This window comes from Rhinopithecus bieti, unplaced genomic scaffold (genome assembly GCF_001698545.2).
Source record: "Rhinopithecus bieti isolate Rb0 unplaced genomic scaffold, ASM169854v2 scaffold_19652, whole genome shotgun sequence".
Taxonomy (NCBI): domain Eukaryota; kingdom Metazoa; phylum Chordata; class Mammalia; order Primates; family Cercopithecidae; genus Rhinopithecus; species Rhinopithecus bieti.
Window position 1 is genome coordinate 4,203,784 of NW_016809913.1, and position 26,693 is coordinate 4,230,476.

At 36.4% G+C, this 26,693-nt stretch overlaps 1 protein-coding gene across 1 annotated transcript in view; it reads right to left on the reverse strand.

Moving 5' to 3' along the window:
- The window catches only part of NF1 (neurofibromin 1), a 293,561-nt gene that overhangs the window by 201,239 nt on the left and 65,629 nt on the right, over positions 1-26,693 (reverse strand). The window contains 4 exon segments of the mRNA XM_017890864.1: positions 9,497-9,603; positions 16,118-16,308; positions 20,525-20,608; positions 23,414-23,557. Of these exon segments, the coding sequence (XP_017746353.1) occupies positions 9,497-9,603; positions 16,118-16,308; positions 20,525-20,608; positions 23,414-23,557 (526 nt within the window).

Consider the following 26,693-nt stretch of genomic DNA (forward strand, 5'->3'; position numbering starts at 1 on the left):
CCCAGAGGTTCTGCTACGTTGTGTATTTTTCTCATTGGTTTGAAAGAACATCTTTATTTCTGCCTTCATTTCGTTATTTTCCCAGTAGTCATTCAGGAGCAGGTTCTTCAGTTTCCATGTAGTTGTGTGGTTTAGAGTGAGTTTCTTAATCCTGAGTTCTAATTTGATTGCACTGTGGTCTGAGAGACTATTTGTTATGATTTCCATTCTTTGGCATTTGCTGAGGAGTGTTGTACTTCCAATTATGTGGTCAATTTTAGAATAAGTGCAATGTGGTGTTGAGAAGTATATTGTGTTGATTAGGGGTGGAGAGTTCTGCAGATGTCTATTAGATCCGCTTGGTCCAGAGTTGAGTTCAAGTCCTGGATATTCTTGTTAATTTTCTGTCTCATTGATCTGTCTAATGTTGACAGTGGGGTGTTAAAGTCTCCCACTATTATTGTGTGGGAGTCTAAGTCTCTTTGTAGGTCTCTAAGGACTTGCTTCATGAATCTAGGTGCTCCTGTATTGGGTGCATATATATTTAGGGTAGTTAGCTCTTCTTGTTGCATCGATCCCTTTACCATTATGTAATACCCTTCTTTGGTTCTTTTGATCTTTTTTGTTGGTTTAAAGTCTGTTTTATCAGAGACTAGGATTGCAACCCTGCTGTTTTTTGCTTTCCATTTACTTGGTAAATCTTCCTCCATCCCTTTATTTTGAACCTGTGTGTATCTTTGCATGTGAGATGGGTCTCCTGAACGCAGCACACTGATGGGTCTTGACTCTTTACCCAGTTTGCCAGTCTGTGTCTTTTAATTGGGGCATTTAGCCTGTTTACATTTAAAGTTAATATTGTTATGTGTGAATTTGTTATTATGATGCTAGCTGGTTATTTAGTCTGTTTACATTTAAGGTTAATATTGTTACATGTGAATTTGTCACTATGATGCTAACTGGTTATTTTGTCCATTAGTTGATGCAGTTTCTTCATAGTATAGATGGTCTTTACAATTTGGTATGTTTTTGCCATGGCTGGTACCGGTTGTTCCTTTCCATGCTTAGTGTTTCCATTACGAGCTCTTGTAAGGCAGGCCTGGTGGTGACAAAATCTCTCAGCATTTGCTTGTCTGTAAAGGATTTTATTTCTCCTTCACTTACGAAGCTTAGTTTGGCTGGATATGAAATTCTGGGATGAAAATTCTTTTCTTTAAGAATGCTGAATATTGGCCCCCACTCTATTCTGGCTTGTAAGGTTTCTGCCTAGAGATCCACTGTTAGTCTGATGCGTTTCCCTTTGTGGGTAACCCGACCTTTCTCTCTTGCTGCCTTTAACATTTTTTCCTTCATTTCAACCTTTGGTGAATCTGACGATTATATGTCTTGGGGTTGCTCTTGTTGAAGATTATCTTCATAGTGTTCTCTGTATTTCCTAAATTTGAATGTTGGCCTGCCTTGCTAGGTTGGGGAAGTTCTCCTGGATAATATCTTGAAGAGTGTTTTCCAACTTGGTTCCATTCTCCCCGTCACTTTCAGTTACACCAATCAAACATAGATTTGGTCTTTTCACATAGTCCCATATTTCTTGGAGGCTTTGCTCGTTTCTTTTTGCTCTTTTTTCTCTAATCGTGTCTTCTCACTTTATTTCATTGAGTTGATCTTCAATCTCTGATATCCTTTCTTCTGCTTGATTGATTTGGCTATTAATACTTGTGTATGCTTCACGAAGTTCTCATGCTGTATTTTTCAGCTCCATCAGGTCATTTATGTTCTTCTCTAAGATGGTTACTCTAGTCACCAATTCGTCTAATCTTTTTTACAGGTTCTTCACTTCCTTGCATTGGCTTAGAACATGCTCCTTTAGCTCCAAGGAGTTTGTTATTACCCATCTCCTGACGCCTACTATTGTCAATTCGTCAAACTCATTCTTCGTCCAGTTTTGTTCCCCTGCTGGTGAGGAGTTGTGATCCTTTGGAGGAGAAGAGGCGTTCTGGTTTTTTTTTTTTCAGCCTTTTTGCACTGGTTTCTCCCCATCTTCGTGGATTTACCTACCTTTAGTCTTTGATGTTGATACTATTCCTTTCTTAGTTTTCCTTCTAACAGTCAGACCCCTCTGCTGCAGGTCTGGAGTTTGCTGGAGGTCCATTCCAGACCCTGTTTGCCAGGGTATCACCAGTGGAGGCTGCAGAACAACAAAGACTGCTGCCTGTTCTTACCCATGGAAGCTCTGTCCCAGAGGGGCACCTGCCAGATGCCAGCCAGAGAGGATACAAACAAATGGAAAAACATTCCATGCTCAAGGATAGGAAGAATCAATATCGTGAAAATGGCCATACTGCCCAAACCAATTTATAGATTCAATACTACCCCATCAAACTACCACTGACTTTCTTCATAGAATCAGAAAAAATTACTTTAAAATTTCATATGAAACCAAAAAAGAGCTTGCATAACCAAGACAATCCTAAGCAAAAAGAACAAAGCTGGAGGCATCACACTACCTGACTTCAAACTGTATTACAAGGCTACAGTAACCAAAACAGCATGGTACTGGTACCAAAACAGATACATAGACCAATGGAACAGAACAGAGGCCTCAGAAATAACACCACACATCTACAACCATCTGACCTTTGACAAACCAGACAAAAACAAGCAATGAGGAAAGGATTCCCCATTTAATAAATGGTATTGGCAAAACTGGCCAGCTATATGCAGAAAACTGAAACTGGACCCTTTCCTTAACACCTTATACAATAATTAACGCAAGATGGACTAAAAACTTAAAAGGAAGACCTAAAACCATAAAAACCCTAGAAGAAAACCTAGGCAATACCATTCAGGACATAAGCATGGGGAAAGACTTCATGACTAAAACACCAAAAGCAACGGCAACAAAAGCCAAAATTGACAAATGGGATCTAATTAAACTAAAGAGCTTCTGCACAGCAAAATAAACTATCATCATAGAGAACAGGCATCCTACAGAATGGGAGAAAATTTTTGCAATCTACCTATCTGACAAAGGGCTAATATCCAGAATCTACAAAGAACTTAAATTTACCAGAAAAACACACACAAAAAAAAAACCCCATCAAAAAGTGGATGAAGGATATGAACAGACACTTCTCAAAAGAAGACATATATGCAGCCAACAAACATATAGAGAAAAGCTCATCATCACTGGTCATTAGATAAATGCAAATCAAAACCACAATGAGATACCATCTCACACCAGTTAGAATTGTGATCGTTAAAAAGTCAGGAAACAAAAGATGCTGGAGAGAATGTGGAGAAATAGGAACGCTTTTACACTGTTGATGGTAGTGTAAATTAGTTCAACCACTGTGGAAGACAGTGTGGCGATTCCTCAAGGATTTAGAACTAGAAATACCATTTGACCCAGCAATCCCATTACTGGGTATATACCCAAAGGATTATAAATCATTCTGCTATAAAGACACATGCACACGTATGTTTATTGTGGTACTGTTCACAACAGCAAAGACTTGTAGAATCAACCCAAATGCCCATCAATGACAGACTGGATAAAGAAAATGTGGCACATAAACACCATGGAATACTATGCAGTAGGATAAAAAGGACAAGTTCTCATGTATTTTGCAGGGACATGGATGAAATTGGAAACCACCATTCTTGGCAAACTAACAGAAGAACAGAAAACCAAACACCACATGTTCTCACTCCTAAGTGGGAGTTGAACAATCAGAACACATGTACACAGGGAGGGGACCATCACACACTGGGGCCTGTTGCGGGGTGGAGGGCTAGGGGAGGGATAGCATTAGGAGAAATACCTAAGGTAGATGATGGGCTGATGGGTGCAGCAAACCACCATGGCACATGGACACCTATGTAACAAACCTGCACGTTCTGCACATGTACCCCAGAACTTAAAGTATAATAAAAAAATTTTTAAAACATACAGGGCCAGGCCCGATGACTCACGCCTATAATCTCAGCACTTTGCAAGGCAGGAGTGGGAAGATAGCTTGAGCCCAGGATTTCAAGGCTACAGTGTATTATAACCACGTCACTGCATGCCAGCCTGAGCAACAGAGCAAGACTCCGCCAAAAAAAAAGAAAAAGAAAAAAGAAAAAAAGAAAGGAAGCAAAAGCATAAGTGTTCAAGGGAAATTTTTAAAACCATCAATGATTCTATCATTTGGAGACAATCACAGTTAACATCTGGTGGTGGTTTTTCTTCCATCACTTTTCCTATGCATGTAGAAAACAAATATATTTAACATAATTGAGATCATGTAGGCTATACCAAACCCGTTCTTTTTACACAGTGTCCCTAATTTTTTCTATGTCAGTAAAAACTCTTCATATATATATATATACACACACACACACACACACACACACACACACATTTTTTTTTTTTTTGAGATGGAGTCTCACTGTGTTGCCCAGGCTGGGGTGCAATGGTGCAATGTTGGCTCACTGCAACCTCTGCCTCCCAGGTTCAAGTGATTCTCCTGCCTCAGCCTCCCTAGTAGCTGGGGATTACAGGCGTGCACCACCACATCCAGCTAATTTTTGTATTTTTAGTAGAAACAGGGTTTCACCATGTTGGTCAGGCTGGTCTCGAACTCCTGACCTCGTGATCCGCCCACGTTGGCCTTCCAAAGTGCTGGGATTACAGGCGTGAGGTCACCCCACCTGGTCTATTTTTGATGGCTCTATATGCAATAGTAACTATTACACAAACAAAACATACCAGTTATTTTTAGTATGATATACTTAATTCTTTTGGAATCTTAATAACGCTTTCAGAATATTACAGATGAGCAAACTGTGTGTCTAAGGTTACAGATCTAATAAATGACTGAATTGGGCTTTAATACCAAGGTCTTTTCAGTATGCTTTGATGTCTCTTATAATATTTAAGTCACTGTATTAAGTTACTGGTTATTTAAATGTTTTCCAGTTTTAACACTGAAGTTATTTCTGTTATTTCACTATTATAAATAACATTAATAAATACTTTTTTATCAAAATATTTTCCCATATCACTGCTTATTTAAGATAAGGAATCTCTAGAAGTGTCCAGTCAAAGAGATGAATATTTTTAAGGCCCTTCATAAAGATTACCAAGCTGCCTTTCATTAGGGTTGAGCCAATTGAGCCAAATGCTATCACCAAGCAGCATACGAAAGTGCCTTCATCATATCTTTGTCATCACAAAAGCATGTTCATTTTCTTTATTTTGTTAATTGGATTGCTCAGAATAGTAGACTGCATTTTAACGCAAGTAACAGTAAACATTTCTCCATATAAATATACTGGGTATTTTAATTTCTTCAAGTTTATAGTCTACATCCAGAAAAAGATTTATGTCTGGAGAAAATGACCTGTCTATAAATAATTTTACTGGCAATGGTCCCTCTGCAAAGAACTTCTCCTGTTGACTTTTAATGAAGTGATAAAGATTTTTATTACATCTATATAAGTGTCTAAGAGAGAGATGAGTCTTTTTTCTGGATGTGCAAATAAGTTACTCTCCAAATCAGTTTTTAAAAGTACCCCTTTGAATTCTCTTTGCTCTCACCCTCCACTGATTTCCAAATAATGACATTACACTTCACAGTGTTCTTTAGCAACAACTTTACCTTTATGACATCTTAAATGGGTTATATACTGTAATCTATTCTCAAAGCCAAAGTATCTTCCAGTTCTACAAGTTTCTTGTTGGATATTCTACGGATACCTCAAACTCAGAAGATCTAAAACTGAATTTATCATTTTCCTGGTCAAACCCTCTCGTCTGCCATCAACCTTTCCTTCCTTTTTTTGCTCTAATCAGCTTAGTCTGTACTATTTGGTGATTATCTAACCTCATATATCTAAATTAACTACCAAATGCTATGTATTCCATTTATTTTTCCTATTTTTTAGATGGAGTTTTGGTCTTGTTGCCCAAGCTGGAGTGCAATGGCGTGATCTCAGCTCACTACAACCTCCGTTTCCCAGGTTGAAGTGATTCTCCTGTGCCTCCGCCACCTGAGTAGCTGGGACTACAGGCGTGGGCCACCATGCCCGGCTAATTATTCTATTCTAGTCTAGTCTAGTCTAGTCTAGTCTATTCTCTATTCTATTCTATTCTATTCTATTCTATTCTATTCTATTCTATTCCTATTTCTATTTCAATTTTGAGACGGAGTCTCGCTCTGTTGCCCAAGCTGGAGTGCAGTGGCAGGATCTCAGCTCACTGCAAGCTCCGCCTCCCAGGTTCACGCCATTCTCCTGCCTCAGCCTCAGGAGTAGCTGGGACTACAGGCACCTGCCACCATGCCCGGCTAATTTTTTGTATTTTTAGTAGAGACAGTGTTTTGCCGTGTTAGCCAGGATGGTCTCAATCTCCTGACCTCATGATCTGCCCGCCTTGGCCTCCCAAAGTGCTGGGATTACAAGAGTGCGCCACCGCGCCCGGCCCATTTTTTGTATTTTTAGTAGAGACAGGGTTTCACCATGTTGGCCAGGCTGGTCTCAAACTCCTAACCTCAGGTGATCTGCCCACCTCAGCCTAACAAAGTGCTGGGATTACAGGCGTGAGCCACCGAGCCTGGCCTCCACTTCTTTGAATAGCTATCAAACTGGTCCCCATCCCCATCCTACCCCTTTCCATCATCTGGATCTCCACAACTCTCATTATTTCTTACTTATATTACTGCATAACCAAGTTCCAGAAGGTCAGGTAACCCTCTACCAAGCCACCCTGCAAATTTCAAGCAAAGTGGTATATCTAAAATAAAATACTGATTAAGGTATTCCCCACCTCAAAGCCTTTCGATCACTTCCCATGGCCACTAAAATAAAGCTTCATAACTCATAAGCACAACAGTGCAGCAGTCAAGTATTTTGGTTCTAAAGATGAACAGATGTGAACTCAATCTTTACTGATTGATTACTAGCTCTGTAACTCTGGAAATTCACTTAGGCCTCAGTTTCCTCATCCACACAGGAGATGATAATACTAGTATTGCTTCACAGGGTTATTATAAGAATTGATGAGAAAAGGCATGCAAACTGTATAATGCAAGGCCCAGCACAGACTGAAAATGTAACAAATGTTTTTCTCCCTCTCTTTCTCGATATATCTATTGAGATATAGACATTATCTATATATCCAGATCTATATAGTATACATAGATAGATCTGGATATATACATATAGATCGATACATCTATATACAGATAGGTATATCGAGAGAGAGAGAGAGAGACAGACAGAGAGACAGACATACAGACAGGATCTCACTCTGTTACCCAGGTTGGAATGCAGTGGCACGATCACGGCTTACTGCAACCTCAACCTCTTCATGGGCTCAAGTGATCCTCCCACCTCAGCCTCCCAAGTAGCTGGGACTACAGGTGCGTGTCACCACACCTGGCTAATATTTTTATTTTCTTGTAGAGATGGGGGTCTCTCTATGTTGCTCAGGTTCAAGCAATCCTCCTGCCTTGGCTCCCCCAAAGTGTGGGGATTACATGTGCGAGCCACCAGGCCTGGCCATATTTTTATTAAAATGATCTGACCTATTATTGTACCTTCACATCTTGCTCATCTCCCATCCCCTCAAACAAATATATACTTCTTCTCTCACTTCACACTCACCCTATTTGAGTTTATCATAGTTTTTTTTGCAAATAATTTGATAATGATATCATTTGTCTCATAAACCATGCCATGAGCTCCTTAGGGACAGATTCCCTATTTTATTAACTTTTGTAATCCCAGCACTTAGCATGGCTTCTTATACACAGTTTCTCAACAAAAGCTTGTTGAATTGTATTTAAAACACATTACTACCTTTACTACTCATTATCGAAAGGGTGCATTCCTTTTATCACTGTCACCAAGAGCCATCTTTTGCTGACCTATTTAATATTGGTTTTACACTTCATGTATTTATCAGCATATACTCTAAATTTATGTTCATGAGGGAGCTGCATTCAATGGGAAAGTTACTACAGTATAAAAGAAAGTCATTTATCTACATATTCAATTAGTTTCTCTTATTTGGACAGAAGAGCCATTTCAATTAATTATTATGGATTGAACATTTCTATTGTTTTAAACATCTATTCACAGGCAACCTGGGCTAGACTTGTTTCCAAAACATCACTGAAGAGTTATGAAAAATCATAAAATCCCACTAATACTTCTTAACTTTAACTTATAGAGATCTCTAAATTTTACCATTCAGTTCCTCAACTGCTCAATGCTTAATAATAGATATTAAAATGTTACAAATCTTAACTATTAATTCAATGGTGGTTTATTATAATCTAAAATAATTGCTGTCCACATGTTCGTATCTTGGTATAACAGCTAAAATCATCCCTATATTTTCCTTTATTAAAGTTACTGAACACTGATTTAATTGCTGCTTGGTTTCACAATGGTAATGACCTAAAATCATAAATTATGAACAAGGGTAATATAAATAGAACACAGCTTTATATTATTCCTCTATACAGGTATTCCCTTTTTACATCTCTGGTGAGATAGTTATTGAGTTTAAAGCAAATATTAAGAAAACAAAACCAGGTATTTTGAAAATTATATTGCAGAACTGACGTTTTTGAAGCTAACATTCTATCTGTTTTAGGTCAGATATTAAAATACTATTGTTTGACAATTCCTTAAGTTACAAATAAAAATATGTGTGAACTGTATAAGGTTTCATATCTAAATCAGCCAGGGTCTAATAATGCCAAAAACTAAAAAACATTTTTTGTAAAATGAAATTTAGATATTCATACTCAGTTTATGAATACTCATTGATATCTGATTTACATGAACATATCACTGCTTACCAAAGAATTTATCTCAATTCCTTCTGATAGTTTATTTCAATCCACACAATCATGTAAAGTAATTCCAAAGCTTTAAAGTCACATATTAGGTGTTATAATACGTGGAACTACTATTGACATGTTTAACAAGGAGACAAAACTAGGCAATGGAAGGTTAAGGGACTTTGTAATACTGTAAAGTCAGTAAGAGAGCTGAAAACAGAAATGTCAGAAATGAAATCTCTGGCTCACTTCATCCTCTCACCGTAACATCACAATCTCCTTGTTCCATTCTGCAATAAAACTTTGATATCCTACTATAGACAATCTTTGTAAAGCACCATAATAGCTAAACAGATAGCTTCTATAACCTATAGCCACCCTTGGGAGATCAAATTCCGGAAAAATGAAATAAGAGCACCCTTGCATTCTCTGTATTGAAAACAAAAATTGTAGTTAAGCAAAACTTTCCATTGCCAAGATTTAAAATGCTCATTTTCTCTACTGCATTATTTTCAAAGATTGAAAAATAATTAACCATATGTATTACTGGCTATTTCACAAGGAAATGTCATTATGAAATCCAGTTTGGTGTTCTAGTTCAGCACAATTAATATAATTAGTACATTCATGATATTGGTTTTTGACCTAGTGATTTTTTTTTAGATATATTATACATTTAAACTTACCCTTCAGGAGTCGTTTTAATTTTGCACAATCCACATTGATATACTGTAACAATTCTATATCATGAACATCAACATTGTCTTCTGAACAAACAGTTAATTCCTGTAACCTAAAAGTAAAACCAAAATAACTTATCAAATTAAGTATTAGGGGCCAGGTGTGGTAGCTCACACCTGTAATCCCAGCACTTTGGGACGCCAAGGCAGGAGGATCACTTGAGGCCAGGAGTTCAAGACCAGCCTGAGCAACATAGCAAGTCATCATCTCTACAAAAAAAATACAAAAATTAGCCGGGCATGATGGCACACACCTATAGGTCCAGCTACTCAGGAGGCTAAGGGAGGAGGATCTCTTGAGCTTAGAAGTTTGAAGCTGCAATGAGCTGTGATCACACCGCTGTACTCCAGCCTGAGTAACAGAGTGAGGCCCTGTCTCTTTAAAAAAAAAAAAACAAAAAAGTCTTAGGGTATCTCTAAATTCTGAATTCAACAGATTCTTCCCCAAAGATGAGTTCATAAGAGTAAAACACATATAAAATAAGGCCATAAATATTTCTTATAAAACCTAAAGGAACATAACTAACTTAAAGGATATGATAAAAGAAACCATGATAATCCAGTAAACATAGCATTGTAGCATCCTTATCCTTAAGACTGAGGTGTCTAAATGACATTTCCACCTTTCGGCCAGGGTTCTTTGGGAAAATTATTTAATTCCAGGATGGGGGCAAGTGATCTACAAGATGAGGGCAGGTCACCCTGGGCTTGAAAACAAGGAAACTATCAACAACTATCAGAGTCATGTCAAATATCACACAGGTATGGACTTTAGGCATCTCAACTGTCAAAAATGGGATAATCTGAGGATCAAAAGAATTATGTCTACAATGGAAATACATACAATAAATTAAAATACACGAGCCTGTTATAATATTGAAAGAAAAAACTTCATGGGTAACCTTTCGCAACTGTTAGGGTACCAACTCGTTCTGATAATGAAAAATGAAAGTCAAGTCTGTATCCTGCATGGACTGTATTGCAAGATAACTAAACACACAATGAAGCAAAAATCTTTCATAGAAGTCACAATTTTAAAATAAAGAATGAATGACAGAATAGAAAACTTCATTTTGTAGCCCCCAGTGAAGTGGAATCCAGGCAGTTATCATCAGTGATTACCAAAAACATTAGGTAAAAATTTATGGGAAACTGTATAATGAATGCATAACGCTGATAACATCGAAATCCAACCACTGATCATAACATTAAAAGTCAGTAATAGGACATGTTTCCTGATGTGATGCTTTAGGAACCACATAGCATCATCAGTAAAGTATTCTTGTCCTCCCAGCCAAATGAACCTGAATCCAGTGAAACCCAAATACAGAATGTAGAAAGTTTTAGAAGGCAAATAACACAGTCCAACAAATAAACGGCATGAGAAAAAATGGAGAGCAAGGTGAAGAAATGAAGAAATGATACAGATGAACAGAGGCTCAGGAGAAATATCAACCAATTGCAAAGTATGCATCCTGTTTGTATCTTAATTTGAATAAAACAAATAAAAAAGCCATTTCTGAGATAATGAAAAAAAAAAAACACAAATTTGGCAATACATATTAAGGAATTATGATTCTTGATAGGTATGACAATACTATAGTTAAATGCTTAAAAATCTATTTATTAGAGATATATACTGAAATATTTACAGGTGAAATGACGTCTGGGGTTTGCTTTAAATTACTAAAAAGGGAGGAAGAGAAATCATAGCATGCTGGAAACAGTTAAAGCAGGGTAAGAGATGCATGGGGAACTGAAGTACTGTTCTCTCTGCCATGTGTATGTTTTAATTTTTCTACAATGAACAGTTTTAAAAATTCATATTTCAAATTATAAGTATAATTTTAATTAAAAGTAAAACTATAATAAGTAAGCTGGATTTTACTAACTTCTACTTATATCAACTAGATTTCTGAAACATGAATGAAACTTTATATTCACAGGGTACATTTACTTTGTATTTGAAAACTGAGTAAGCCTTTTTTCATTGCACTTTTCAGCTTGTACATGTGTTTATGTAATTATTTGATTAATATCCCTTCTTCACAGTAGAATGTAAGCTTATAAGGACAGGAATATCGGTTTAAACCAAAGCTTCTCTTATGCTGAATATGAGGTTATCACAAATGTAGAAAAATTTAACACTTAACAAATATGTAGATACTTTTAAACTGATAAAAGAAATTCACTTAGCCTAAATGTTAATAAAAGCAATTAAACTTTTCTTCCATTTTACATCAAAAACCACAGTGCTCAGATTTTCAAAAGTTGGTATTGCTAACCTATTAAATTATGCTACCTAATGAGGCATACTCATTATTCATATTAATAGACATCAAAAACATAAGCAGCACAATTAAATTGCTAACTTTTACAAATGCAGCAATACAGATATGGTGAAAAGGCACAAATACTATGTGGTCTTATAATTTATAAGAATTAACTTGAATTTTAATCATTTAGTGCAATTTGCAACTGAGTTATTAATCATTACACTAAACCTTCAGTTGGTAAGAATGTAATCAATCCTATTCTTTCTTCTCAAATTTTCCTTTCACTCACTTTAGCTTTAATTAGCCTACAACTAACAGTAAAACTATTCTAAGCACTTACATGAACACTCTTCTTATCATCAGGGTAAGAAAAGCTCAGCATTTCAAGCTGGGAATGAGGTTGTCCTCAATGCTAAAAATTCCACAGCTGCTGCAAAGAGCATAGAAATATGGAGTACGGCTCCTTAGAAAACACAACATCATAGATTAGCAACACCAACTTTTCAAAAGCTGACTCTTGTGTTTGTGAAAAATGGAAGAAAAATTTTGTCCCTTTATAAAAGGTAGTCTGGTACTCTTATCAGGAGCAGGTATTTTGTGAAGGTTAAACATCATTTCTGAAGCAGAGAAATCAGATAAAGGGTACTCTGAGCAAAATAAATGAAGAGTAGAAAACCCGTCACTAAACCATCTAGAAAGACTAGGCATACTGGAAGATACTTTAAATGTATAGGTCCAGAAAAGAAGAAAACTGAAAACCAGAGAGTTAAGTGCATGAGTACATGGTCCGGCCCTGCAACAAAGGAAAGATGAGTGAGGTTTTTGATTCTCCTTAACCTAGAAGCTTGGGGCTTAACATCCACTTGGAGACTGGATATAAAGCCTTGTAACCTAATAATTCAGGATTCTAACTGGGGCCCTGCATAAAATATGAACTAGAAAGAACAATGCACTTCCCCCGCCGCCACCACCCCTCACAAAAAAAAAGAAAAAAGAAAAAAAATCTACCAGCACAAAGAAGCTTACCTGCTCTGTCTAAACTTTGGATAAAGTGAAAAAAGTCATCTAGAGCTATTTACCTTCTAAGAGTTTAGGCTTCAAATTTATACTGCCCATATAGGTTGGGACTGAGAAATTAAAAAAAAAATAGTTCCAGAACTGGGCACCTGGCAAATGCAAATGCAAAACCATCACTAGAACACTCCCTCACCCAAGCCTACAAAAGATTCTCAAAGAAAATATAGGCCCCACTAAAGATAACTTTCCAATCAAGGATTCCAAAACTGAGATGAAACAATTCACTATGAATGAATCAGCACAAACAAATCAATATTAAACAATACTAAAGAGAATGTAAAATACGTTTTAAATGATCAGAGACATATAAAAAAACTGAAAACTATTTTTATAAAAGGAGTAAGAAACCATAATGAACAGATTTACATAGAACCAAATAGTAAACTGTAAAGAACCCAATGACGTTTAAAGTCATTGGGTTTTCTGCTTCTGGTGGTATATCAAATTAGATATTCTGAAGTACCATCTCACTACAAAACAACTAGATCAACTGCAGTTGTGGAGTAATTCTGTGGAGAAAGCAGCTACTCCTCTACATAAAATAGTACCATGAACCACAGAAAATGGTATAGTACAGGAGAAAAATGAAGCTATCTTAAGATTTATAGCCAGCCAGGCCTGGTAGCTCATACCCTGTAACCCCAACACTTTGGGAGGCTAAGGCAGGAGGATCCTTTGAGCCCAGGGGTTCAAGACAAGCCTCAACAACATGGCAAGACCCTGTCTCTACAAAAAAAAGAAACTAGCCAGGCATGGTGGCACGTGCCTGCAGTCCTGGCTACTCGAGAGGCTGAGGTGGGAGGATCTCTTGAGCCCAGGAGGTCGAGGCTGCAGTGAGCCATGTTCACATCACTGCACTCCAGACTAGGTGACAGAGAGAGACTATGTCTCAAAAAATAAATAAATAAATAAATCTATAGCCTATCTTCCCCTAAAGAAAAATAAAGGTCAGAAATATAAAAACCAAATATTAAAGGAGAAACATTGATGGGGAGAATGGACAAACAGGAAACATCTTCATGATACTGATTCATCTATTGTATATAAAACATAAAATCAATCTTTAGAAAGAACTGCCATTCAAGCCACATGCATATTTTAAGTCACCTAATACTATGACAGCGTAAGATGTTCCCACTTAAAGTAAACCATCGTTCCCACTTAAAGTAAACCATCATAATGGTCTTTTAGATGAGTGATCCTTTAACAAGATCAGCTCCTATTTCTGACACAAGCTAAATGAAACTGCAAATGCAGTTGTCTGAAACAATGTTATTTCGTAGATGCCATTTCTGAGCGGTCTGTCCTCTAAAAGCTAGTAAAATTTTAGACACTTGGTTTCTATTCTGGCAACAGTGAACTAGATTCAGGAAATAAACAAAAGTTGCTTATTTTTTACATGTACTAATGCTGCAAAATCCCATAAAGTAAAACCTTTGGTGACTAGAAATTTTCTAGAATTTTCCAAGGTGGCACATTTGTTGTGTTCTATAAAGCAGCTCATGCATTGATAGACTAAAAGACACTTGGGCTTTTTTGTATCATTTTCAAACTTCAATGTAACAGGTGTCTCAAATAGTAAGGCTGGCCTAGCAGTCACCTAAATGAAAACAGTTTGCATTTTTTATTAAATACAATTTTCCACCCTCCTATTCTGTAGGTATCTATTACCTTGCTGACTCAACCACTGTATTATTACTCAGAATATAAAATGTTACTGCTCAAAAGATTTCATGAAAATATTTTTCTATCATATATATATCACCCAAGATTATCAGTAATATACCATTAAATAAAACTTTAATTTTCTTTGGATCAAGAATTGCGTTGAGGTTGAAAAATATTGCTGCCTAGGATCTTAATTACAGAAATGTCATTGTTGATTAAAAGATTGCAGGACTTTGAAGTTAATCAATTCCCCAAAAAAACATAACACAAATTCTCAAATGGTGATGTATGTTGTCATTCACACCTGCTGGAAAACAACAAAGGAATCAGTAAATCTGACTAATAAAGTCCACTGTTCATACAACACTGACAAGCCAAAGATGCAGGCATCAACAGAGAGGACTGTTTTTCTCTATTCGGTATTAGTTTTCGATCCATGAATCACTAAATAATTTGTGCTATAGTGTCTAATTAAGTTAACAACCCATTTGACTTTACTTGCCTGAGAAAGGCAAATCATTTGCATAACAACAATGTGCAGAGTTACTTGCTACTGTCACTTATAATTCTATCCCATAGGGCACTACCTATACTAATTTCTCCACCTGTATGTAGCATATCACAACTAATGCTCAGGATAATTTTGAGTCATGAATAAAAGCTTAAATTATATTTCTGATACATCTTTAAAAACAGAAGTATATTTTATAAGAAGGATTTCATCAAAATGTGGCTAAAATAGATAGGGAAGCAATCTGGTATAGTGAAACTAATATGAATTCTGAAGCCAGTCTGACTTAGAAATTTTGGGTCCTCCATTATTTGACACATCACCTTAACTTTTTTATTAGTTTGCTCACCTGTAAAATGGGGGAAGTATCAGCAGGGTTACTGTGAGGATGAGACAGCAAAGGAAATGCTGTAAATACTCAATAAATGGCAGTATTTTACATACACTTAAAACCCAGTCCACTTTCTGGAGAATTCTACTTTGCAATTATTCACTTCCTTGTGTTTCCACATCACTTAGGTTTTTTTTTGTTTTTGTTTTGTTTTTTGGTAACCTAAGATCTTGTGATAAAGGGTAGAGTTGTGAAAGTATTCGAATTCTGACCACTCTCATCAATTATTCCATCTGATTGGGTAGTTTCATTTAAAGGAATAACATGTTTAAAAAGCCAAACCAAAAGTTCATACCTAGTATTGTTTTTTAAAGCCTGCTCATGGCAGATATTTTAATGTAAAATTTAGACTTTCACATTCATAACAATGCTCTTATTTAATTGCACATATCAATATCACAATATTACACAATTAAAATGTCAAAGATATTAATGCATACAATTTCTATGAAAGCCCAGACAAACTCATTTCTCCGGAGGCTGAGGTAGGAGGATCACCTAAGCCTGGGAGGTTGAAGCTGCTGTGAGGGGCAACTGAACTTGTCTCAAAACAAAATCCTCATTTCTGTTAACTTTTTATGTAGCCAAAATCAAGACTTCTAATATTCATATTACTTTAGTCCCATGTGGATTTACACACTAACCTGGTAGAAATGCGACTAAAGACTGCATTGAAGTTGTTGCAGCTGAGAGAAAATAAAACCCCAGAGGCAGAATTCCGAAGTTCAGCTGCATGCTGGTTTCCTTCACGACAGGTGTGAAGAAAATGGCAGATTTCTGGCAGCAACTGTTTGACCAGCATCGTTTCATCTAATCTCATTGTGTCCTTTGGTTGCTAAAATAGAAATAATCACATTATTCTAAAACTTTAATTTGATCTGTAAATACTTCTATTATGAAAATTTTCAAACACACAGAACAAAAATAATGAACACCTATATACACACTTCCTAGATTTAACAACTGTTAACATTTCATCATATTTGCTACATCTGTCTAAAGATAGTTTAACAAAGAGGATGGTTCCATCTCTGACCCCATAATCACAATTAAAGTTCAATCCCCCTGCCATCCTTACTAGTTCTCCCATTCCTGCTTGCTCTCTTGTTCATCAAATGAGCCCTTCCCTAGGAATCCCCATTTTGTTGTGAGTTCTACAATTACAGAATCAACTTAACTCATACTAATTGATGAGTGCACTGTGTCATGTCTTAACATTTAAGTAAATTCCTGGGTGAGCCATCACACTTGCTTTTGTGCAGACTGACCAAAACAGACACTACTTACTCAAAGTAATTTTATTTTGGTTGAATCTTTTCAAAGTAAGTTATAAATGTAATACTTCATCCCATATGACCTGGCATCTCTTAAAAGTAAGAATTTTCTCTAATGTAACTTCAGTACAATTAACACACCAAGGAAAAATAAACAATTCCCTTGTGTCATCTAACACCAAGTCTGAATTCAAATTTCACCACTGCCCCCCAAAATGTCTTTCATAGCCATTTTTATTCAATAAGGATCCAAAAAAGTTCACCGATTGCAACAGGATGTTTCCTTAGTTTCATTATTCTGTGCAAGGGTATAATCTCAGCTCACTACAACCTCCACCTCCAGGATTAAAGTGATTCTCCTGCCTCAGCCTCCCGAATAGCTGGGATTACAGGCGCCCGCCACCATGCCCAGCTAATTTTTGTATTTTTAGTAGAGCCGGGGTTTTGTCATGTTGGCCAGGCTGGTCTCAAACTCCTGACCTCAAGTGATCCACCCTCCTTGGCCTCCCAAAGTGCTGGGATTACAGGCATGAGCCACGACCCCCAGCCCATATTCACCACTCTCATTTCCCATGACTTTAAGTGGGCCAGCTGCCTTACAGAATGTTCTATATCCTTGATTTAATTATTTTCCAGTGACATAGGTTGATTTGCTCTTCTAGTTACTGTATTGTGTATTTTCTTATTTATTTATTTTTTTTTGAGACGGAGTCTCGCTCTATGGCCCAGGCTGGAGTGCAGTGACACGATCTTGGCTCACTCCAACCTCTGCCTCCTGGTTTCAAGTGATTCTCCTGCCTCAACCTCCTGAGTAGCTGGGACTAAAGACATGTGCCACCAAGTCTGGCTAATTTTTGTATTTCTAGCAGATATGGGGTTTCTTTCGCCATGTTGGCCAGGTTGGTCTTGGATTCCTGACCTCAAGCAATCCGCCTGTCTCGACCTCCCAAAGTGCTAGGATTCCAGGTGCAAGCCATGGCGCCCAGCCTGTATATTTTCTGTAAGCTAAAATTTAAACCTAATGGTCTGATTAGATTGAGGTTAAATAGTTTAGGGGATTCACTACAGGTTATATTACATCGTACCATGAGCACATAAAGTGAGGTTGTCCCGCTAACGACACCAAGTTTGATAACTTTGGTGTTAACACTGAAATCTCTACTTTGTAAAGTAAATATATACTTTACAATTAACAATCAATGGATAAGTTATCCTGCAGGTATGCTGTTCCACATTACTATTTCACCTAACAGTCTTGATATCTGTATGTGGATAAGAATTTTAATAACACTGAGCAAGATGGCAAAGAACAAAAATCTGTACAATTGTGTGCTACGCTCAATTCTGTAACTGCAATCCAAGCACTCTCAGATGCAAATACATTGAAACATAGGGACAATACGTAAACAGACTTCATAAAAACCTGTGAATTCACATTACAATGCCTATTTCTTATTTACAGGCTAACCAAATAACACAGATGTTAACTCTAACATAAAAATCTGAGAAGTATTAAATCTTTTAAATAAGTCATATTCACAGGAACAAAAATACTTAAGATTCCTCAAATTCTACAAAATTTCACTCATAACATATTGGTAAGTATTTTTCTTTCACTTAACTATTCCAACTATGTATATGACAAACATGTACTTATGAGCTCAGTTCTTCTTAAACTGCCTCAATTTACACTTTGATTTAAAACTAAGAATCAAGAAACATCTGTAAAATCATTGAAAGAAATAAAGAAAACAATTGTTCAATAATACAAATAGCATCATTTTTTAAATTGTAAATGTAATGAAAAAGCATACACATTTTTCAACAGTAGAGCAGGGCAAGGTAATATACATTTTATGCATTATATAAGTTATACCAGGTCCACTTATTAGCATTTCAATTAGGCTATCTTCAAAGAGTATTAAATCAAACAGAGGCCAATAATATCAGTATCATTCTCCAAAATACATTTATCATTACCTCTCAATTACAAATGTTAATGGAGAAAAGCTATGAAACTGAACAAGGCAATGAACCACCCCACACCTCACCATTCAATCATGGGTGTGGCTGATATACTCGTAATTTGCAGTCAAAGTAATAAGACCACTGGAAAAAACTGATTCAAGAAGTTTAAAATTTGCCCACCTTCCCAATTCCATCACTCTATGTAACAGCTCTTTAGCTCTTTCACTCCATTTTACACGAACAATAGCACATCATAAGTTAACAGAAAATACCATGCTAAAACAACTAGCTCACCTTCGATTTTAAGTAGAAAACTTACAAACACTGTCTCCACAATTTTGGAATATGGTCAAGGGTCAATAAGAAAATTTAAAATATTATGCTTAGGGCAGGCACAGTGGTTCATATCTGTAATCCCAGGACTTCGGGAGGCCAAAGTGGGCAGATCACTTGAGGATAGGAGACAAACTAGCCTGACCAAAATAGTGGAAACCCCACGGCTACTGAAGATACAAAAAAAATCAGCTGGGCATGGTGGTGCATGCCTGTAATCCCAGCTACTCGGGACGCTGAGGCATGAGAATAGCTTGGACCCAGGAAGTGGTGGTTGCAGTGAGCCAAGAGAGTGCCACTGCACTTCAGCCTGTGCCACAGAGTGAGACTCTGTCTCAAAATATATATATACACACACACACTATATATATATTTATACATATACTGGAAATGTCTATATATATACTATATATATACATTATATATACTTACATATACACAATATATAGTATATATAAATATATATAATGTGTGTGTATACATATATATTTTGCTTAGATTTTTTGGCTTACAGCCTTCCCTAGGGATACACAATTGTGTCAATATAATTTTTTTTTTTCAATTCCCTATCCCAGTGCTTCCACCAACGCTTCTCAACCACACTATCAGTCCTCATAATATTAAGGTCTCTTTCAACTAGTTTTACTATAGCGAACTGCAACATATGTGGAAGAGTGAAGCAATTCTGAATAAAAACAAAATTCTGAATTCTGAGCCAAAGGAAGAGAGAACATAAGAAATGAGTTAATTTCAATACACATGGACTAGGCAGATCATTAAAATGGAGGTATTCAATTTATATATTTATATAAACTCTTACCATGTTCCAGGAAGAATTAAGGATACTGACATATAGAAATACTTTCTTTACACAATAGAAATAGTCTTGAAAAAGTTCAAATTAATTAATGGTTGAAATACACTGTGGTAACAACTTATAGGAAACCAGAGAAATAATTGTTTGGTACTCTCCTCCTCCACATACCTATCACATGTGTGTGTGTCTACATAAAACAAGTGTTCTCAAGGTAGTATCTATCCTTAATAGGTTTAATTTTTAAGTTCTCATTTACATAAATTTGAAAAGTAGAATATCAAAATCATATTCATATAGGAGGAAATACAAGATTACTCTTGGTCTTCTGAATCACATTCTCCAACAACTCTCTGAGAGATCCGTCAAATTAAATAGTGATCTCTTCATAAAATATTTTCTAAAAACCTGAGACACAGATACGTGGCTGAAACATAACATTTTATAAGTAAACTTAACATCTGTTTAATTTACAAAAGATGAGAGAATTTTCTCACGAAAAATTGTCACCAGGTCAGCTATTATTAACAAAACTCGTATTTATATGTCTTAGACAAAAGTCCGTATGACTGTCCTTTTGGTCCACATCTGTACTTTGGTACATAAGATCATTCTCAAGATTGAATTCACAAAGCCTGCCTACTGAAGATCAATTTACTTACCCCAGCAAGACATTTTTCCAGTGCAGCCAATATAATCAACTGAGAGAGATATAAATTTTTTTCAGCAGCTTCTCCAAATATTCTCTAACAGAAAAGATATTCAGAACATAAAAGTTAGTTTCACTCTCTGCTACCAATCAACACACATCTGAAAAGTGAAAGACTAAAAGATCAAAAATAGTCTTCTATTTTATCTCCCAGATTATACTATACTTAAATCTATTATTTCTGATTTTATCCTAAACCTCATAAAAACTAAATTCTCCGGCAAACAGAAATGACATTTATTAGTGTCTGCCATTAACCTTGTAACAGTAAAAGATGCTGTTTTGGTTCATGTTTTAAAAATATGTAGGATTTAGACACACATATAGATCTGTACCAGAATCTTGAATTAGGGATTTAACTACACTTTTATGCCAAGAAATAATCAAAGTCTTAATTTTTATAGCAAAAAAATGCTACAGCACCATAGCGAATTTTAAGTACTCACTATCCTCAAAATGAATACTACGTATGTATTAACAAGAGACTATGGTTTTGAAAACTTATTTAATAAGCACTAAATGAAAGCCAATATAACAATGCTGTTTTGTTTTGAAAAGAGGGTCCCAAATATTAAAATATTTCAATCTAACTGGGAACACAGCCATATATTCATATGTGCAAATACTAAACTGTGCCCCACACACTGCAACAGAGGAGCTAAAAAAATATTAAATATCTTTCGGTAAATCTCTTTATATATTTATAAATGGTCCTACTTTTGGGGGGAAAATACTAATTTTTTCCATAAAGAAGGTAAATGATTTTCTACACCTCCAGTTTATTAGTTTTGTACGTTTAGGGTATTGTGTAAGCAATTTTCTTAAAAGGAAACACACCAAGGATGATGTGAACAAAAAGTTAAACACCACATGCTCTCACTCATATGTGGAAGCTAAAAAGAGTAAAAAGTAGAAGACAGGACACTAGAGGGAGGAAGGGTAGAGTAGGGAGAATCGGGGTGGGTAGAGATTTGTTAAAGGATACAGAAATACAGCTTTATAGGAAGAATAAGACTTAGTGTTCTATACTACTGTAGAATGACTACATTAACATTATATAGTTAACTTTTTTTTTTTTGAGACGGAGTCTCATTGTCACCCAGGGTGGAGTGCAGTGGCGCATCTTGGCTCACTGCAAGCTCCGCCTCACGGGTTCACACCATTCTCCAGCCTCAGCCTCCCGAGTAGCTGGGACTATGGGCACATACCGCCACACCCCACTAAGTTTGTGTATTTTTTTTTTTTTGTAGAGACAGGGTTTCACTGCCCGTCTCAGCCTCCCAAAGTGCTGGGATTACAGGTGTGAGCCACTGCGCCGGCCTATAGTTAACATTACATAGTTTCAAATAACAGGAGAATATTCAATATTCCCAACACAAAGAAATGATAAATATTGAGATGATGGATATGTTAATTACCTTAGTGGGATCACTATGTATTATATGTATTGAAACATCAATGTACCCATAAACATGTACAATTATTGTGTATCAATTAAAAAATAGAACAAGAGAAAAAGTATTTAAAATATGGAAATAAGGCAAAAAGGTCATGTCTTTTCGATGTCATACTAGAACATTATCTAATAAACCTAAGGAGCATCTCAAAAAAAAGGGAGGGGGAATGATCTTCACAACCTATAACCAGTTGTTTCACAACTCAATACAAACAAATACAAATTGGGATTATAAATGCAGCCTGGGCACAGTGGCTCACACCTGTAATCCCAGCACTTTGGGAGGCCGAGGCAGGCGGATCACCTAAGGTCAGGAGTTTGAGACCAGCCTGGCCAAAATGGTGAAACCTTGTCTCTACTAAAATACAAAAAAATTAGCCGAGCATGGTGGCACATGCCTGTAATCCCAGCTACTGGGGAGCCTGAGGCAGCAGAATCACTTGAACTAGGGAGGGGGAGGTTACGGTGAGCCGAGATTGCGCCACTGCACTCCAGCCTGGGTGACAGAATGAGACCCTGTCATTCATTCATTCATTCATTCATTCATAAATAAATAAATGCTAAAGACTGGCAGACAGTTCAGAGTTACTCAAGAAAAATCCAGATCAGTTGCCATGAACTGAGTATGTTAGTTTCGAACAGCTTAGAATGGAGACATTAAATAGGAATTTAGAGAGAGGAAGGGATCACTTGAGAGACAAAAGACGTATGTTCAAAGGTACAGTGGGAGAACAGCTGGAGTACTCTGAAGTCTAGGAAACGTCAATAGATTTTAGAAAACGGGAAGAAGAAAGAAACGAGCTTTTAACAGCAGAATTATTTGATGAAACTGGTATTTGAGAAAAACTGTTTCAACAACAGGCTAACTACTACAGAATCTGTCACAGGTTACAGAAGGTAGAAAAAACACATTAATATCTTCATTAAAAAATCAATCCACATTTTAGGACTATGAGATCATATTCTATCATCTACTTAGGGCTGAGACAATCATGTAAATTGAAATAAGATGCTGAAGAAAAATATGTGTAATAGATTACTGTAGTCAGTTCGTGTATGACACAAAAGCTGTATGAAATCCTAATTCAAGAAAAATACTGGAAAAGGAAATATGGTCACAAAGAATAGGAGACGTTTCTAAGGGAAATAATAAATTAAAATGAAAGTTAGTTACTTGTGCTCACTGAATCTAAAACCCAGCTAATTAAAAATTTGAAAAAATAAAATAAAAAAGGTTCTCTGTGCTTGTAAACAAAATAAGATTAATGGTTATATCCAAAGTCCACAGAAAATCCCTTTCCATATTTCAAAATATGCTGTTCTAAACTTTTTAATCAAAAACAAAAGAAAGCAAATTCCCCGAAACACAGTAACCCAAATACTCACCATATTGTTAACATTCTTTAAGATAGTAGTGAGGCCGCTTATAACCAAAGAAAACTTGTATTTGGAAATATTGATTAGACATTCCTTGTTGTGCTCAGTACTGACTTTGGTATGTGTGTTCTGCTGTCCTGTTTTTATTGGAAGCTGAAAAAAAAAGAAAAAAAAACATGTTAAGAGTTTATCCTTTAAAAATGACTATAAATAACTTACTTCCCATTGAAAATCATGATGTTTTAGGAAAACTGTATCAATCACAGATACCTATATTTGCAACTCAAACTCCAATTTTCAATCAAACTCCAATATATGATACAGAGGTAACTATATTTGAATCTCAAACTCCAATATATGATAGCATTTATTATAGCAAATCTTATATTCTTTGGAAACTTTCACTTTTGCAGCTTTCTTTCTGGAAGTCTTAAATCTCTAGCTACAAAATTAAATTCTTTACCCAGAACTATATAAGAAGAAATGATGACTCACAGAAATAGAGCTATTTCCTTGTGGCTAAAAATTATTTCAGAGAATGTCTGCAATAAAATGCATACAACCGTTTCCCTTATCCATTGAACTCAGACATTACAAGAAAAACAGACCAAGAACATCTATGTCCTAGACCTCTAGTCAATAATGGCAAACAACTGCTGATTGTTCAGAAGCAAGAACAAACTATAAAACCTGGAAAAAACACAGTAAGACTGACTCAGTAAGATAAGCACCCTCAGCTACACAATTGAAGGGATAACAGAACACAAGCAGATAAATCCCATGAGAAAAAATATTCTATGAGAAGATCACATTTACATTTCTCTGTGAATGAGTTAAGTTCCACTGTTTAGAAGTTCATCTCTACTCTGCTCAAAAATAGCAAAAGCATCATGGACATACTTCCTGTTAATATTAAACCCTGCTAACGCTAACAAAGAAACCTAGCAATGTTCCTCTGTGAAAAAAATAAACCTGAATATAACTTTCTCATTTTTAACACAGTACAACTAAAGGTGGAAAGAGACCGAGGGGCATGCCCAAGTTTGCTAAATCAGTTAATAATGGACGATTATCTTGATAGTAAAGAAATACTAAATAGGCTGGGCACGGTGGCTCAGGCTTGTAATCCTAGCACTTTGGGAGGCTGAGGCAGGCAGATCACGAGGTCAGGAGATTGAGACCATCCTGGCCAACATGGTGAAACCCAGTCTCTACTAAAAATGCAAAAATTAGCTGGGTGTATTGCCATGCACCTGTAATCCAAGCTATTTGGGAGGCTGAGGCCTGCCAAATTGCTTGAATCCAGGAGGCAGAGATTGCAGTAAGCCGAGATCACGCCACTGCACTCCAGCCTTGTGATAGAGCGAGACTCCATCTCAAAAAAAAAAAAAAATTAAATGAAATGGGGGGGCATTTTTAGAGTGTAAAGGAGTGGGCAGAACAGAAACTACAGAACTTTGTAATGTTAATTATAAAGATTATGGAGGAAAAAAACCTGAAGGGCCAAAAATAGGACTTTTAGAAGATGGCAGGAGCTAAAATACAGCTTGTGAATCTCCCTAAGTATCCCGTAAAAATCAGAGAAACGGCCAGGTGCAGAGGCTCACATTTGTAATCCCAGAACTTTGGGGGGCCGAGGCAGGCAGATCACTTGAGGTCAAAAGTTCAAGACCAGCCTGGCCAACATGGTGAAACCCTGTCTCTACTAAAAATACAAAAAATTAGCCAAGCATGGTGGCACACATCTGTAATTCCAGCTACTAGGGAGGCTGAAGCACGAGAATGGCTTGAACAGCAGGTGGAGGTTGCAGTGAGCTGAGATCATACCACTGCACTCCAGCTTGAGCATCAGAGGCTCTGTCTCAAAAAAAAAAAAAAATCAGAGAAACTAGAATTTTTCTAGCAAAACCACACACTGATGAACATCTACATGAAAATGAAGGGACAAGGCCCCTCATTCCCAAACCCAGAGAAGTGAACAAATAGAAACAAACCATTTACAGTTACAAAACTGGTTGGGAACAGGCACAATGGCTCATGCCTATAATTCCAGCACTTTGAGAGGCTGAGGCAGGAGGACTGCTTAAGTCCAGGAGTTTAAGACCAGCCTGGGCAAGGGAGTGAGACTTCATCTTTACTTTAAAAAAAAAAAAAAGCTAGTCTTGGCAGTGTGTGCCTGTAATCCAGTTACTCAAGAGGCTGAGGCAGGAGGACTGCTTGAGCCCAGAAAGTTGCAGTGATCTAGCCACTGCACTCCAGCCTGGCCAATGGAGCGAGATCCTGTCTCTGGAAAACAAAAAACAAAAACACTGGTGTGGTATAAGCATCTATGCAAGAGAAAGCAGGTAGAAGGAGAATGTCTAATGGATCTGACAAGAGGAGATTCCCCAATGTACTACATCCTTAATAAAAAGCACAGCAGCCCAATTTAGGAATATTAGCCAAAACAGAGGGTAGTTATGCTTATTGCAATTTGCAGATGAGTGAAAAAGGCCTATGATAAAGTCTGAAGAGAATGGAGCACATTCAAAACCATCACTGTCTAATAGAATTTGCTGTGGTAATGATACTGCTCTGTATGGGCAATGCCCAATATAATAGCCACTAGTCGTCACATGTAGCTATTAACCACTTGTAACATAGCTGGTATAGATGAGAAATCAAAAGTTTAAAGTTTATTTAAATTATTATTAAATAAAGTTTATTTAAATTTAGCTTTAAGTAGCCACACATGTAATTATTAGATCTGACTGGACAGCACAGTTCTAGCCCACACTGAGAAGAAACTGCTGAGAATAAACTCCAAACTGAAAACAGGGGTAAAGGGAGAAAAGGAAAAAGGTCCAAATAAAGATGAAAAACAGAAAGATGAACAAGAGAGCTCTGAAAGAATGAGACCTTTTTTTTTTTAATTTCATGAAAATAAAAAAAGAATAAGCTCTAGAGCCATAAAGCTACAAAGCTATCCTGGCCTACAAATCTCTCCTACCAATTCAGAAAATTAATTTCACATAAAATGAGCCAACAGAAAAGTACTATGATCAAATAATATGTAAAGTTATTATAAGAAAAAAGAATACAAAACAGAAAAACATAAGAATAAGGATCTAAACAACAGAAAATCAAAGTATCCAAAAAGACATATCCACCAAGAGATGAAAACTGTAAATTATTATTTCAAAGTGAGCCAAGAGAAATTAAGAAAAATACAAAAGATGTGGAATAACACAAATAAGAAATAATTACAGGTAGAAATGAGTTGGTAGAACTCAAGAAATAATTAGAAGAT